This window comes from Harpia harpyja, unplaced genomic scaffold, assembly GCF_026419915.1.
Source record: "Harpia harpyja isolate bHarHar1 unplaced genomic scaffold, bHarHar1 primary haplotype scaffold_224, whole genome shotgun sequence".
NCBI lineage: Eukaryota > Metazoa > Chordata > Aves > Accipitriformes > Accipitridae > Harpia > Harpia harpyja.
The window spans coordinates 65,978-81,752 of record NW_026293223.1 but is presented as its reverse complement, the minus strand read 5'-3'; the positions used below and the strand labels follow the sequence as shown (position 1 = coordinate 81,752).

Genomic DNA, 15,775 nt, shown 5'->3' with positions numbered 1-15,775 from the left:
GGTTAAAACAGGACACGGGAGCGAACACAAAGCCAAGGGGTGGCTTTTCTGAAGCATTTTGCGCCTCCAAAATTCTCCCATCGCATCCCTGACCCTCTTAGGGTGGGAGACGGGCTCTGTAGCCTCCGTCTCCCCTTGCTGTAAGGTTTGCACCTCACCCTGCACCTCTAAATTAAACATCCAGACCGGCCCCAGGATCTACTCCGGCTCGAAGATCCGCCCCCCCCTTTTTTTTTTTAACTCAAGCAACTCCATTTTTCCTTACTTTGATTGATGCAACCCAAGATCCCATCCCGGATTTCACAGGTTTCATCATCGGTGCAGCTGTGGCTGCTGCAAGTCAAGCCCTTGCCGGGGACACACGTGCAACGCTGCTGGCAGTTATCCTTCAAGACCGACTCGTGGGGCTGCAGGGCGAGAGGTTGCAAAGCGTCATGATTAGAAAAGCAAACTGCGTTACACAGAAATGCATAAAAATATGCAGAAGGGGGGAAAAAAATAATATCTTGAGGTCTACCGGCGAGAATAAGCAGCTTTGCGAAATGCAGAATTGCTGAGGAATTGATCCCTTTTGTTGCAAGAAAAAAAATTCAGGGGAAAAAAAAATCCCTTTGCCCTGTTCCACCTCCTCTGAAGGAAAAATATATTATTATTTAGCGCCTTCAGGTGTGGAAAGCATTGCTACTCTCTGGGCATCCACATCTGTGCTAGCACCTTTATGCCAAGTGATAAAAGAGCTGGAAATGCCCCAATTTTCTTCACGTGAAACCACAGAATCGCTTGGCAGATGGAAGATTTTGAGGGTTGGTGTTTTTTTTTTTTTTTCCTGCAAGGTGCTTTGGGCCGTGCGCACATCGCCTTTGGAGCAACGTGCTGCAACGCAGGCGGGAGGAAAATGTTAAAAAAAAATCCCCCGCCCCCCCCCCCCCCAAACTCGGGACTATTACTACCTTATAATATTTCCCATCCACAAAGCATCCACATTTGTCCTCGGGAACGCAGCCGTGCCCATCAAAGATGAACCCTTTATTGCAGTGGCAGCCTTCGACACAGGTTTTGGGGCATTTAGAAGAATCCACGAGCCCCGTGCAACTGTTGACGCAGAGGTTGGTGCAGAGGGAGTAGTTGCTGTTGGCCGGGCAGCTGAGGGCTAGAAGGAGAAGGATGATCGTCCCAAGATTGACCGTTGGGTGGAAGAGCAGGGGGGACGCACCCCAAGGAGATGGCAGAGCCCCAGCGCTGGTGAAAACGCAACCCGTTGGCGCTTGGCGTTGGGGACAAGTGGGAAAAGCCAACACGAGCACGACCGAAGTGAATTTTTCTTGGCTTTTCCCGTTTGCCCCCGGCGTCAATGAAAGTTCACCCCCGTTGGCGCTTGCGTTGGCTTTGCACCCCATACCAACAAAAAAATGCGCCGGTTTGGTGCTTCTGTTGGCTTTTCCCACTTGCCCAAAATGCCGATGAAAATCCACCCGGTTGGCCCTTACGTTGGTTTCTCCTGCTTGCCCGAACCGTGGATGAAAACACACCCGGTTGGCGCTCGCGTCGGCTTTTCTCATTTATCCCCAGCGTCAACGAAAACGCACCCCCCCCCCTTGCATTGGCTTTTCCCGGGTGCAACGATTTTCATGCCGTCATCATCCTCCCCACCCTGGGCTCCCAACCCAACAGCGCCATTTCCGTCACCCCACGCATCGAGGGTGGTCAGCACAGACACCCGACCCCAGCGTCCCTTAGAAATAAATTACAAAGCCCCCCTATTTTTCCATTAATCCCAACAAGATGTGACTTCCCGGCCACGGAGGACGTTTCCCACCCGCGACGCCCCCACTTACGGCAGAAGGACGGTCTTCTCCAAGCCGCGATGACGCCACCGGCGTCTTGGCAAGCAGCGGCGTAGCTCTGGATGCTCTGGCAGAGGACACGGGTGTCCCCTCCGGTGAGGCAAAGATCGTGGAGGCAGGCTTGGAAATATAGGTCTGGCTCGACGAGGTTGCGGCAGGAGTCGAAGGGACCCTTCGGTAACGTGAGGATGCCGCAGTAGTTGGGTTTCTGGAGGACTACCTTCTTCTCCTCCGTGCAGACGGGGCACTTGTCCTTGGGGCAGTCATCGCTGCAAGACGCGTCGGAAGTTTTCCAGGCAGAACCGAAGACCACCGCGTCGGCGGCCTGTTGGCCACCGGGGAGGCGGAAATCGTCCTCTTGTTGCCCGTTGTAGTTGCCACAGAGCCCGCAAAGGTGGCCCTGGTAGCTCTGCGGGACTGTGGCCGTCACGTGGTGGTGGAGGTCATAGCCTACGACGAGGCCGAAGTCAGTCTGAAGCAGGACGCCCGTCCCGTGTTGGTGCACCCGGACCCGTCCCTTGCTCAGGATGGCCGGGAGGTGGTGGAGTATGGAGTCCACCTGGGACCGAGAGAGAGAAATCCTCCAGTGAGCCTCAAGGATGCTACAAGGAGAAGACTACGGAGGTAGGAGCAAAAAACATTGGGGGGAACACCTTCCAACCAACCTTTTAATGAATTTACGGCTCCCACTTTGGAACTGGAAGGCAAAGTGGGGATGAGCCCGGCTTTGTCTTGGAGATAGGGGTGAGATCTTCCCTCCATCAAGGAAAACGAATTTTTGGGGGGCTCCCCTGCTCGCACCCCAAAAAAGGTGGCCCACAAAACATGGCCTTACTGTGAGGGTGCAGCTCTTGCTTCACGCCAGAGTCAACGTGAGCCTGGAGACTTTGACACCGACACGCGTGCAACCAAAAAGAGGTACGGCTGTGCTTCACGATCCACCGTGACAGGTCCCTTGTTGCCTCACACCAAGGTCAACACGAGCCCGTAGACGTTGCCACCAAAATGTTGGCCCCCAAAACGAGATGGAGCACAAAGCACAGACTTAACTGTGACGGCTCCCCGCTCGCCTCGTGTCAAGGTCAACACGAGCCCATAGACTTTGACGTCAGCACGTTCGTACCCTAAAAGAGGTGGACCGCCCCGCGTGGGCGGGGACTGTGTCCCTCTTGCCTCATGGCAAAGTCAACATGAGCCCATAGACTTTGTCACCGGCATGTTTGGGCCCGGAAAGAGAGGGATGACCAAGTACCGCCTTACCATGACATCTCCCTTCTTGCCTCGTGTCAAGGTCAACGTGAGCCCGTAGACTTCAACGGACAACGCTTGGATGCCGGAGACCTTCCTCTTCTGCCGGCCGTCCTTCTCGATTTTCACAACGAATGGTTTGACGTTGTCACCGCCGCAGGTCTTCGTGAGGACGTAGGAGCAGGTGCCCGAGATGTTGAAAGCCAGCCCGTCGAAGGAGAGATAGTTGCGGTCACCGGTGGCTACGCAGACCCTGGGCGTGGCGGGTTGGCATTGGAAGACGCCGTCGATGAGTTTGCCTTCGCTGTCTCCAGGGCAAGGAACTTCTTGGCAGTTGACGCCGCCGCCAGCCTGGCACTGACATTTCTCCTGCTTGGTGGGGAAGAAGGTCTCCTCCGCCTTGTAGTAGAAGCCCCGATGGAGGCACCCGCACTGGGAAATGGGGACGCACTGGTCACCGCTGAGCACAAAGCCGTCGTTGCACACGCAGCCCTCCCTGCACCGCTCTGAGCACTTCGCCGGGGTGTAGATGCTGCTGCAGGTCTGCCTGCAGGTCTGGGAGCAGATCTCGTAGTGGCTGTTCGCAGGACACGAAATACCTGCCACGAGACAAGGAGATTCGTTAGGAGCGAGGAAATTGCAGGCCAGGTCCTGCAATTTCCCTGCAATTAGGGACACCGGCGTGCCTGGTCATGAGGTTGACCAGATGTAGATCTTGTTTTACCCAATCGCTTCACCGTTAAATCTCATCTCTTCCTCATTGTGGGCATGACGAGGGAAGGGGTGTCCATAAGGGACATTTCAACCCTTTGGAGGTGGGGATTTTAGCCCCAAAATCACCTAGTTCTCCCCATTATCGTCGAGGAAACAAGGACATTCCCTCAAGCGACAGAATCGCTTCCACGCTGGGTCCCCAATCGACTTCCCGGGCGGGTCCCTCTCCCCTAATTTAGATATTTTCGGTGCATCTCCTGTGTTTTGCCCTCTAAGCTATCCAGACAATCAGCCCTCCCCCTCGTTTTTAGTCGATGCGAAGGAATTGGTGCTTATTGGGGCTAAATTATTCGACCCGCCGTAGCCGTCTTGATCCCTGGAAGGGTTTCTGGGCATTGGCTGTAAACAGAGACGATGCAACCAACCTAGACTTCGGGTGGGATAAAGCACCACTGAGCGAGACGATTCCCACCTCTGCTTCATCCCCACATGGGTTTGGCCCGGGCTTGGGGTTCCCTTTGATGCTCGTGACCCCCCCCCCGAAGCAGAAACCCCTCCAATTAGCCCAACTTACTGCAGAAATCGTCTGTCCTCCACTTCCCGATGATCACGCCGGCAGCCTGGCAGGCAGCGGCATAACGGGCGATGATCCGGCATATCGCAGCTTCTTGGTGCGGAAAGAGGCAAAAATCGTGCACGCAGTTTTGGAAGTATTTGTTGGCATCTACGCGAGCGTGGCAAGCTACGAAGGGTCCGTCCACTTGCGGAATGATCCCACAACCCAACTTCGAGACCTCCTGGCGCTGCAGAGCCGCCGCCATGGTAGGACATTCCACCTTCGACAGCTCCACGCAACCTGGGACGTCGGTCGCCTTCCAGCTGCGCCCAAAGGCGTCGGGGTTTGACGTCACTTGGCCGTCCTTCGTCATCATCTCGTCACCCGCCTTCCCGTTGTAGTTCCCGCAGAGGCCGCACAGGGTGTTTGCGTAAGTGCTGGGCACCGACACGGTGACGCGGCTTTGCCAGTCGTAGGTGACAGCGAGGCCAAAGTCTGTCTCTACCACCGCTTCCTGCCCATCTCTGTAGGCGGAGATCTTCCTATCTCTCTGGTAATACGGTAGGTTGACCAACCGGTCGTTGATCTGAGGACAAAAGCAAAAAAAAAAAACCCAAAACCCCCAAATTTGGTATCCAACAGTAAAGGCAAATTGTCTTTTCACGCCACCTGCCGTTTGGGCTCCACCCAAATTATGTAGACGAAGATTTTTCAGATTGAAACATCTGCGCCAAGCACAGCTGCCCACCAGCTTTGACGTGAACGCTGCCTGAGGCTCCACGGCTCATATCACGCACCAATCTCCTGCTTACGGGTGGAGATCCTTCTATTTCGGTGATTAAATCTCATCTTGATTAACGTGGGGGAAACAGACCTGGTAGCTCTGGATCTCGGCGGCGTAGTTGGAGAAAAATATTCAGCATTACCCGATACAGACAAAAAAACAGAGGAGTGAGGGTGGAAGAGAAGAAATGAGACAAGGAGGTTGGGGTGAGGAGCAGAAAGCGAAGAAAAGAAATGAGACAAGGAGGTTGGGGTGAGGAGCAGAAAGTGAAGAACGTGGCGATTAGATAAAGAAACATTTCCTAAACTCACCGTGATTTTGCCGGGGTGTTCCTGGCTGATCGCAATGGTTTTGCCGTAGACTTTGACCACCACGAGAGCGATGGAGGACAGAAGTTCGTTGTCCTGGCGGCCGTTCTGCACCAGCACCTGGAAGTCCACCAAACCTTGGTTCTTCTGGCACAACCCAGCGAACTGGTACATGCACGTACCCTGGAAGATGAACTTCCCACCATCGAAGCTCTCGTAGTGGGTGGCACCGGTCGCCGCGCAGGTCCCGTATCTCTTGGGATAGCAATCCTGAACGCCGTCCTCCACCCGGCACTCTTCCTCGGCACGGCAGCTGGCCGAACGGCACACGGCCCTCCGGGATTTCGCATCGCAGATGCAGCGCTTGGTGCAGGTGCTGTCGCCCCAAAACTCTTCGTGGAGGCCGTGGAGGAGACCTTCGAAGACGCAGCCGCACTCGCCTCGGGGGATGCACTCGTCGGCGTCAAACACGAAGCCCTCCTGGCACTCGCAGGTCTCCACGCAGGCGGAGGCGGCGCAGTCGGCGGGCATCGCGCCGGCGTTGCAGGTGGCGGGGCAGGCGGTGCCGCACGCGGTGGAGTTGCTGTTCTTCGGGCAGGAGAGAGCTGTCGAAGGGACAGGACACCGTGGTCGCGGTGGAGATAACGTTCCTCGGCCGTAAGAAGGTGCAGCTGAGCGCTAAGAAAACCTGCGTGGGCTTTCTGGAGTTTTACATGTACTTTGTAGAGTCGTCGGGGACTTTCTGGATCTTCCGCACGGACTTTCCGAGGTCTGCATGGACTCCCTGGACTATCTACCTGGACTTTTGGGAGTCCCCATGGACTTCCTGGACTTTCTGCAGGGACTTTTGGGACTTGGACTTTTGGGACTTGGACTTTCGGGACCTGGACTTTCTGCAGGGACTTTTGGGACTTGGACTTTCGGGACTTGGACTTTCGGGATTGGACTTTCAGGACTTGGACTTTCGGGACTTGGACTCTCTGCACAGACTTTCCGAAGCCTGCATGGACTCCCTGGACTATCTACCTGGACTTTTGGGAGTCCCCATGGACTTTATGGACTTTCTGCAGGGACTTTTGGGACTTGGACTTTCGGGACTTGGACTTTCGGGACTTGGACTTTCTGCACAGACTTTCCGAAGCCTGCATGGACTCCCTGGACTATCTACCTGGACTTTTGGGAGTCCCCATGGACTTTCTGGACTTTCTGCAGGGACTTTTGGGACTTGGACTTTCGGGACTTGGACTTTCGGGATTGGACTTTCAGGACTTGGACTTTCGGGACTTGGACTCTCTGCACAGACTTTCCGAAGCCTGCATGGACTCCCTGGACTATCTACCTGGACTTTTGGGAGTCCCCATGGACTTTATGGACTTTCTGCAGGGACTTTTGGGACTTGGACTTTTGGGACTTGGACTTTCGGGACCTGGACTTTCTGCAGGGACTTTTGGGACTTGGACTTTTGGGACTTGGACTTTCGGGACCTGGACTTTCTGCACTTGGACTTTCTGCACAGACTTTCCAAAGCCTGCATGGACTCCCTGGACTATCTACCTGGACTTTTGGGAGTCCCCATGGACTTTATGGACTTTCTGCATGGACTTTTGGGACTTGGACTTTCGGGACTTGGACTTTCGGGATTGGACTTTCAGGACTTGGACTTTCGGGACTTGGACTCTCTGCACAGACTTTCCGAAGCCTGCATGGACTCCCTGGACTATCTACCTGGACTTTTGGGAGTCCCCATGGACTTTATGGACTTTCTGCAGGGACTTTTGGGACTTGGACTTTTGGGACTTGGACTTTCGGGACTTGGACTTTCTGCACTTGGACTTTCTGCACAGACTTTCTGAAGCCTGCATGGACTCCCTGGACTTTCAGCAGAGACTTTTGGGAGTCTCCATGGCCTCTCTGTACCTTCTGAATGGTTTTTCTGCAGAGACTTTTGGGACTTGGACTTACTGGCCTATCTAGTGGGACTTTTGGGGGTCACCATCGCTTTCTGGACCTTCTGCATGGATTTCAGGGAGTCTCCATGGAGACTCCCTGACATGGTCATGCTTCTGGAGCCCGCATGGACTTTCAGCAGAGACTTTGGGGAGTCTCAAAGGACATTCTGGACCTTCTGAATGGCCTTTCCGGTCTTTCAGCAGAGACTTTTGGGAGTCTGCACGGACTTTCTGCACGGAGTTTTGGGACTTGGACTTTCTGGAGTTTCTACACAGACTTTCTACATAGACTTTCTGGAGTCTTCATGGATTTCCTGGGCTTTCTGCTTGGACTTGCTGCAATAACCTTTTCCCATGAATCCGCGATGCTTGGAACCCCGAGCCCTTTCAGGCCCAGCTTTGTGCAGCCTGATTCAAAATGACCTGGCCCCACCTTGCTTGACAGCTCAAGAGCGCTAAGGCGAAACCACCCCCCCCGACGATGTAATTTCCCTTTTTTGCCTGTTTTCTGCTCATTCCCATCCCCCCTTAATCACACCCACCTTAATTAAGGTCGCAGCGCCCTGCCCACCCAGGGGGAAGATTTTTCTGCCACCCAAGAGCTACTCACGACAATGTGCCAGCGTCCTCCAGCCAGAAACGGTGATTCCCTCCTCCTGGCAGTCATCCGCGTAGGCTTTGAGGGCTTGGCACAGCTTCATGTGGAGCCCGTCGTTCATGCAGAGGTCGTAGATGCAGTTTTTCCGGTAGACGTCGGGGCTGATGACGGCGTGGCAGCGCGCGAACGGCCCCGAGCGTTGGGTGAGCAACCCACACGACGTCTCCCCGATGTACTTTGCCTCTTCGTCCCGTCGGCAACGTCTGCAGTCTCCGCTACAGCTGTCCCAGCAGCGATGGCTCTTGGGCACCTTCCAGCTCTGGCCCAGCTCCACGGGGTTCTGCGCCAGGTTGCCGTCGGGCATGAGGGCGTCGTCGAAGGCTTTGCCGTTGCTGTTGCCGCACAGCCCGCACACTTTGCCGAAGAGCGTGCTGGGGAGCTTCACCACCACGTGGTCATCCCAGTTGTAGAGGATCTTCAGCTTGAAGTCAGTTTTAATCAGCACGGACTTGCCCTTCTGCTGCAGGTGAAGTTTCCCTTGGGCGAGGGAGATGGGGAGATGGGAGCGATGGTTGTTCACCTGGAGGAGAAAAGAAAAAAAAGGTGAAAAACAAACAGCATCAAACATGGGGCAAAAAAATTGAGTTTTTTTGAGCTTCGAGGCGTCTTCTTGCAAGAGGTGACCACGCAGTAGCGTCATCGACTCATGCGTGACAAGTCGTAGAATCGTTTAGGTTGGGAAAGACCCTTAAGATCGTCGTTAAATACATTATCCCAGTGAAATACCATAAACATTGCTTTGGATTCGATAATTATTTTTCTTGCCTACCCTCACGATCCCATTCTCAGACCTGACCACGGTGATGGTAATGTCATAGACACAGATGGTCACGGAGTCGATGTAGGAGACTTTTGGGTTACCCCTCTGTTGGTTTCTGGCCTCGACGCTGAAGACAGGCAGGGTCGGATCCGAATCACAGGTCTTGGTCAAGGTGTAGGTGCACGTGCCCATGAAATCAAAGGCTTTCCCATCAAAGGTTTGGTAGTGGGGATCGCCGGTGGCCCAGCAGGTCGAGGAAGATTCTTGGGTGTACCTGGGTCCCCCGTCCACTATCTCATAGTTCTCGCAGCCCTCATCTTCACAGGAATGTGGAGCAGAAGCTGCAGAAAAAGAGAAAAAAAACCCCCACGGATGGCCACCACGGAGAAGACCCAGCCGTCAGCAAGACGCAACCACGCGTTGGCCCTACTTACTCGCGGCGCAAAGACCAGCGAAGCCATAACCGGCGTAATTCTGGAAGCCGAAGACCAGGAGCCCAAGGGGTGCCCACCGGTGCTCGGCGCTCTGGATTTCTCCCGGCCCGCTCGTGGTGACGGTGGCCCAGGAGAAGTCCGTGCCGGGAATCGCTTGCCAGGAGATGGTACTGTCCGTCTTCTGGTTGAGGGTGACGGCCTTGGCGTCGGCGTTACGGGCGATGAGGACCACGTGGTTCTCGTAGTCGTCCAAGCTGCTGACCCGGTAGGATGGGCAGTAGGTGGAGACGGGTGGGATGTTGAGTAGGAAGGGGTCTTGCCCAATCAAGCCGTTATGGGCACCGGTGAAGAAGAAAACCACCTGAATTGGAGCCGAAGCACTCACATAAAGAAACAAATTTTGGTTAACGTTGAACTTCTGGACCTCCCCGGCCGCGATGTCCTTGGTGGCGACCGAAGTACCCGTGTTGTAGGTGATGGAGGCTTCCTCAGCCGCCACAACGTAGACGAAGTCCACGTTCTTCTGCAAGGGGTCGGGGGGGACGACGTAGAGTTTCCCCCACGCGGCGACCGGCAGAAGCTGCTCAACGACGTAATCGCAGGCGGTGTGAACCTTCACGCAGCTGTGTCCGCTGAGGACCGCGACGGCGTTGTCCGACGTGATCTTGGTGCCGGACAAATCGTAGCTGCTTTGCAGTTGGAAGCTGTGGTAGGGGTGCAAGAAGATGCGGAGGGTGGACCCAGGGGAGTAATTCCTCTCGTTGTAATAAAACTGGCCTTTGACGTCGATGGAAACTCGGGCCGAAGTCTTCCCAGCCACCACAACAAACTCCTTCACGCCGTCCACCCTGGTGTCCTCCGGCGTCACCAGGTAGTATTGGTCGCCCAACTTCTCTACGGGCAAGACGGTGGCGGCACCCACGGTGTGCTTTTTGGCGTTGACAGAGACCACGGAGATCTCCTCGGTGGACTGAACGGAGATGACTTTATCCGAAATCTGGGTGCCGACGATCTCCATGTTGCTGGGGATGCGGACGGAAACCTTTTCGGCTTTGCCGAGGGTGACGGCGTGGGTGAAGGTGCCACCGTGCGCCGTCACCGTCACCTTGGTGGAGGTGAAGTAAGCCGTGAAGACGAGCTGGAGGTCGGGGTAGATGCTTTCATCGTTGTTCTGCGGGAAGGCAGTGAAGAATTCCTTGCCACGGAAAGTGGCGGTGGAAAGACCTGGGAAAAGAAGGGAAAAGAGGGGTTGGGGTGGGGTGGGTTTTTTGGCTGCAGAAATTATAGGAGAAATTTCGGCCAAAAAAAACCAACCCAAATCAAGAAATAGGGCTGCTTGGGGTTTTTTTTGGAAACATGCAATAGGAAGTTCTGCAAAAAACAAGGAATGAGGGGGTTGGGGCTGAAAAAACCTGCCGTAGAACGTTCTGAAAAAAAAAAATTAAAAAATAGGGAATAACATTTTTTTTGCCACAGGAACGCACAGTAGAAAGTTCTGAAGAAATAAATGTTGCTGCAGAAATTGCAACGGAAATTTCCGAAAATTAGAAATTAGGGAATAAGGGTTGATTTTTTTCCTTGCAGAAACGTACAGTTAGAAAGTCTTGAAAAATAAAAATGGGGAATAAAAGTGTTTTGCTGCAGAAATTGTGATAGAAAGTGTGAGGTTTGGGTTTTGGGTTTTTTTTTTGTGCGTGTGTGTGGGTTTTTAAGCATATAATAAAGGCGTTTTATTGCAGAAATAACAATAGAAAGGCCCAAAAAATAAAAATCAGGAAAAAGGGCATTTTGCAGAAGAAACCTGCAGAAAGTTCCAGGGGTAAAAAAAGGGGCGGAAAAGGGTTTTTTTGGATGCAGAAATTGCAGTGGAAAATCCTGAAAAAACTCCACTGGAAATAAACGGTTTTTTGCTGTAGAAACTTGCAGTAAAAATTCCTAAAAAACAGGTAGTAAGGGCTTTTGTTGCTGAGGGAAATAAAAATAAGAGTCTTTTGCTGAAAAAGAATGGGGAATATGGGCTTTTTCCGAAAAGAAAATTACTAATAAGGGATTTCTGGTGAAAACAAAACAGGTTTTAAGGGCTTTTTGATGAAAAACTCCCAGGCAGTAAGGTTTTTTCTTTAAAAAAGCAAACAAAACCAATAAAAGAAGGTAATAAGGGCTTTTAAAAAAAAATTAAATTTTTTTTTTATGAAAAACACAGCCAGGTGTGTGGCTGTTTCCTAAAAAAAAAAAAAATAAGGATTTTTTTCTGAAAAAATACAGATAATAAGGGCTTTTTTCTGAATGGAAAAAAAAAAAACAAACAGATAAAAGGGTTTTGGTGAGAAACAGGTTAGGATTTTGGGGGGGTGAAAAAAGAAGACGTGATGGGGGCTTTTTTTTTTTATTTTTTCTCCGATAAAACAGGTAATAAGGTGGTTTTGGGGTTTTTTTCTGGGGGAAAAAAACCCTAATACCGCAAACCAAACCCCAGGTATTACAGGTTTTTTAATGCGATAAAAAAAAAAAGAGGGACTAAGGGCTTTTTCCTGAAAAGAACCCATAACGCAAAACAGGTTAAAAAGAGCTTTTTTTTTCCTTCTTTTCTTAAGGAAAAAAAAATCTACAAACCAAACAGGTAATATGGGCTTATTTATTTCATAATAATTAAAAAAATCAACCCAAACAACAGGGAATATTGGCATTTTGTATCATGAACTGGTGAGAAGTATTGGTTTGGTTTCTTTTTTAAACCAAAAAATATTCCCAAACCTGGGAATAAGAACGTTATGCTCAAAACCAAATAGGTAACATGGAGTTTTGGGTGGAAAAAAAAGGAAATTAGGGTTTCTGCTGGGGAAAAAAGGTGATAAGGGCTCTTTGATTAAAAAAAAAAAAGAAAAAGAAAAAGCAGGTGATAAGGGTTTTTTCTGAAAAAAAAAAAACAGGTAATAAGGGCTGTTTTGGTAAAAACAGCTAATTTGAGCACTTTTTTTCCTTAAAGAAAACAGGGAATAAGGGCACTTTGTTGAAAAACAGGGAATAATGAGGTTTGGCTAGAAATAAAAATGGGTAAAAAGGGCTTTTTTGCTGGAAGAAAAAATAAATCAGGTTGTTTTTCTGAAAGAAAAAGAGCTAAAAAGGGGTTTTTGCTGAAAAACAAAGAGGTGAGAGTGGAGGTTGATGAAAAAATAGAATTTTTTTTCTGCCCCCAAAAAAGGTAATAAGGGGCTTTTTTCCTGTAAGGAAATTGTGATAAGTGGTTTTTTTCCTGAAAAAAAAAAAAAAAAAAAGAAGGTAATAAGGGCTTTTTGGTGAAAAAGAACTGGTAATAGGGGCATTTGGGTGAAAGAAAACAGGTAATAATTATTTTAGGTGGGGGGAGAGGGAGTAAGGGCTTTTTTTTCTGAAAGAAACAGGGAATAAAGACATTTTTGTGGCCAAAAAGCCCAAATCAGATAAGGGCTTTTTTTCCCCGAGGGAAAAAAAAAACCAAACCAAACAAAAACCAGGTCAATAACGTCTTTTTTCTTAAAATAAGAACAAATAAAAGGCTTTTTCCTAAAAAAAAAAAAAAAAAAAAAGAGAGAGAGAGGCGATAAGAGCTTTTTCCCCCTCTAAAAGAAAGCCTGAGTGTATAAGGCATTTTTTTTCTGGAAAAAAACACCCAAACAGGTAATAATTTTTTTTTTAACCTCAAAAAACCCCCCAAACAAACAGAGAACAAGTGGGTTTTTTCTTTAAAAAATGAGGAAATAAGGGCGCTTTTTTTTTTTCCCCCTTATCACCCTTTTTTTTTTCCCTTGGGGAAAAAAAAAGGGTGATAAGGGCTCTTTGCTATTAAAAAAAAAAAAAAAGCCGGTGATAAGGGCTCTTTGCTATAAAAAAAAAAAAAAAGCTGGTGAGAAGGATTTCTTCGTGAAAAAAAAACCCAAAACAGGGGATGAGAGATTTTTGGTGAAGAGGCAAAGAGGTAATAAAATCTTTCTGCTGGGGGAAAATGAGGGAATAAGGGAAATTTTCTGCCCCCCTCCCAAAAAAGGGAATAAAGACTTTTTGCTGCAGAAACCTGCAGTAGAAAGCCCTAAAATACCCGCCAAACCCAGGAAATTAAGTTTTTTTTGTGGTTTGTGGTTTGTTTTTTTTTTTTTTTGAGGGGAATAGGGTTGGGTTGTTGCTCACCACAGAAAAGAGCCAGCCAAGCCGGGAGCCGCCACATCCTGCCCATCGCCATCGCTGAAAAAAAAAAAAAAACCAACAAAACCACCCCAAAAATGAAAATGTACTTTTTTTTTGAAGAGGGGTGGGTGGGAAAAAAAAAAAACCACGCAGGGACGAGGAGCCCAAAGGGGAGCCTGGCATCTCCAGAGTTGCCCACTTGACCCAAAATTGGCCCAAAAAGACTTTTTCCACCCGACGGCAACCTCGCGTGACTCGCTTGGGGTCAAATCCCGCTTGACGCCCCCCCAACCCAATGACACCCCAGTTGTCCCCTTTCCACCGCACCCAACCCAACATTCCCTCAACCCCTCCCTGATGCCACCTCCAAGACCCCACCCTTCCCATCAAACCCTCCCAGTAACCTTCCACAAAACTTCCCGAGGACGAAATCTCCCCCCGAAAAAGCCAAAATTTGGGTCGAAACGGGGCCAAATAGCACGGATAACCCTTCTAGCCACTTTCCGGACGTTCTCAGAGCTGCTGATCCCCACCCAGCGCTCAACTTCTGTTGGGTTCCTCACCCAATTTGTTGCACCCAGTGGGGATTTACAACACGGGTTTCGTCTAAACCATCTCTCTCCGGGCTTGGGAAGGAGAAAAAACCCTTTTAAAAATAATTTTATAGTCAATTTAACCCACCTGGGACTCCCGCGTGGTGGGTGAAGGCATCACCGACACCTTGTTTTGCTCAGATGGGACATACCTGGGCTCACGCCCGAAAGGACGAGGCAAAATGCGAGGAAAACAAAAAAAACAAAAAAAAAAGGAAAGGAAAACCCTTCCCAACCCCACATCACTTACCGGCAGGCTCCGATCAGCGTCTCTCGTTCCTCTCCCCGAAGCCCATGGACACGTGAGGATGGATGAAGAAAAAAAGTGCAGGGTTGGTCCCAAACTCTCCCTTTTTATAACCAGACGGGGCTTAGCTGTGTTTTCCTGAGAATCTCCTCGCGGAGCTCCCCCTGAGAGCAGCAGGAGAAGGAATTGGCTCCGAAAAGGGCTGATTTGGGCTGATTTCAGCTGATTCGGCAAAAATCTCGTGGAAGGGGGATGGGGTAGGGGCTGCCGAGTCTTGGCACGACCCAAGGAGGTCGGGTTACGAAACTGCCCCGGAGTTCCTGAGAATTGGAGATTCTGGTGCAATTCGGGGAGCCAGGACTTGAAAACGTGCAGCTGGTTTCCTTCGCCTGCGACGTTTTCCTTGCAAAAAGGCTGCTGGAGGACGTTGCGATGGGTGCAGGAGCCATGGGGGATGTTGGGACGGGTGCAGGAGCCACAAGGGACGTTGCGATGGGTGCAGGATCCTTACGAGATGTTGCAATGGGTGCAGGACCCACAGGACACATTCTGATGGGTGCAGGACACATTGCAACGGGTGCAGGACCCACAAGGGACGTTGCGATGGGTGCAGGATCCATACGAGATGTTGCAATGGGTGCAGGACCCACAGGAGACATTGCGATGGGTGCAGGACCCACAGGAGATGTTGCAATGGGTGCAGGATCCAGATGAGATGTTGCAATGGGTGCAAGACCCACAGGAGACATTGCGATGGGTGCAGGACACATTGCAACGGGTGCAGGACCCACAGGGGATGTTGTGATGGGTGCAGGATCCAGACGAGATGTTGCAATGGGTGCAGGACCCACAGGAGACATTGCAATGGGTGCAGGATCCATACGAGATGTTGCAATGGGTGCAGGACACATTGCAACGGGTGCAGGACCCACAAGGGACATTGCGATGGGTGCAGGATCCAGACGAGATGTTGCAATGGGTGCAGGACCCACAGGGGATGTTGCAATGGGTGCAGGATCCATATGAGATGTTGCAATGGGTGCAGGACCCACAGGGGACATTGCAATGGGTGCAGGACCCACAAGGGACGTTGCGATGGGTGCAGGATCCAGACAAGATGTTGCAATGGGTGCAGGACCCATGGGAGACATTGCGATGGGTGCAGGACCCACAGGGGATGTTGCAATGGGTGCAGGATCCATACGAGATGTTGCAAGGGGTGCGGGACGCACAGGGGATGTTGCAATGGGTGCAGGACCCAAAGGAGACATTGCAATGGGTGCAGGATCCAGACGAGATGTTGCAATGGGTGCAGGACCCATGGGAGACATTGCGATGGGTGCAGGACCCACAGGGGACGTTGCAATGGGTGCAGGACACATTGCAATGGGTGCAGGACCCACAAGGGACGTTGCGATGTGTGCAGGATCCAGACCAGATGTTGCAATGGCTGCAGGACCCACAGGAGACATTGCGATGGGTGCAGGACCCACAGGGGACGTTGCAATGGGTGCAGGAT

General features: G+C 51.1%; 1 protein-coding gene across 2 annotated transcripts in view; it reads right to left on the bottom strand.

The window, feature by feature from the left end:
* LOC128138280 (IgGFc-binding protein-like) overlaps window positions 1-14,689 on the bottom strand; it is a 31,344-nt gene extending 16,655 nt beyond the window's left edge. For both annotated transcript variants that reach the window (XM_052779575.1, XM_052779574.1), the window contains exons 1-11: window positions 14,260-14,689; window positions 13,420-13,473; window positions 9,256-10,479; window positions 8,831-9,162; window positions 8,014-8,581; window positions 5,458-6,059; window positions 4,381-4,948; window positions 3,105-3,691; window positions 1,836-2,403; window positions 951-1,150; window positions 266-407 (exon numbers count right to left, since the gene is read on the bottom strand). In XM_052779575.1, coding sequence (XP_052635535.1) covers window positions 266-407; window positions 951-1,150; window positions 1,836-2,403; window positions 3,105-3,691; window positions 4,381-4,948; window positions 5,458-6,059; window positions 8,014-8,581; window positions 8,831-9,162; window positions 9,256-10,479; window positions 13,420-13,471 — 4,843 coding nt within the window. In that variant the 5' untranslated portion in view covers window positions 13,472-13,473; window positions 14,260-14,689. The remainder of the gene's footprint in view (window positions 1-265; window positions 408-950; window positions 1,151-1,835; window positions 2,404-3,104; window positions 3,692-4,380; window positions 4,949-5,457; window positions 6,060-8,013; window positions 8,582-8,830; window positions 9,163-9,255; window positions 10,480-13,419; window positions 13,474-14,259) is intronic.
* Window positions 14,690-15,775: the final 1,086 nt, after the last annotated feature.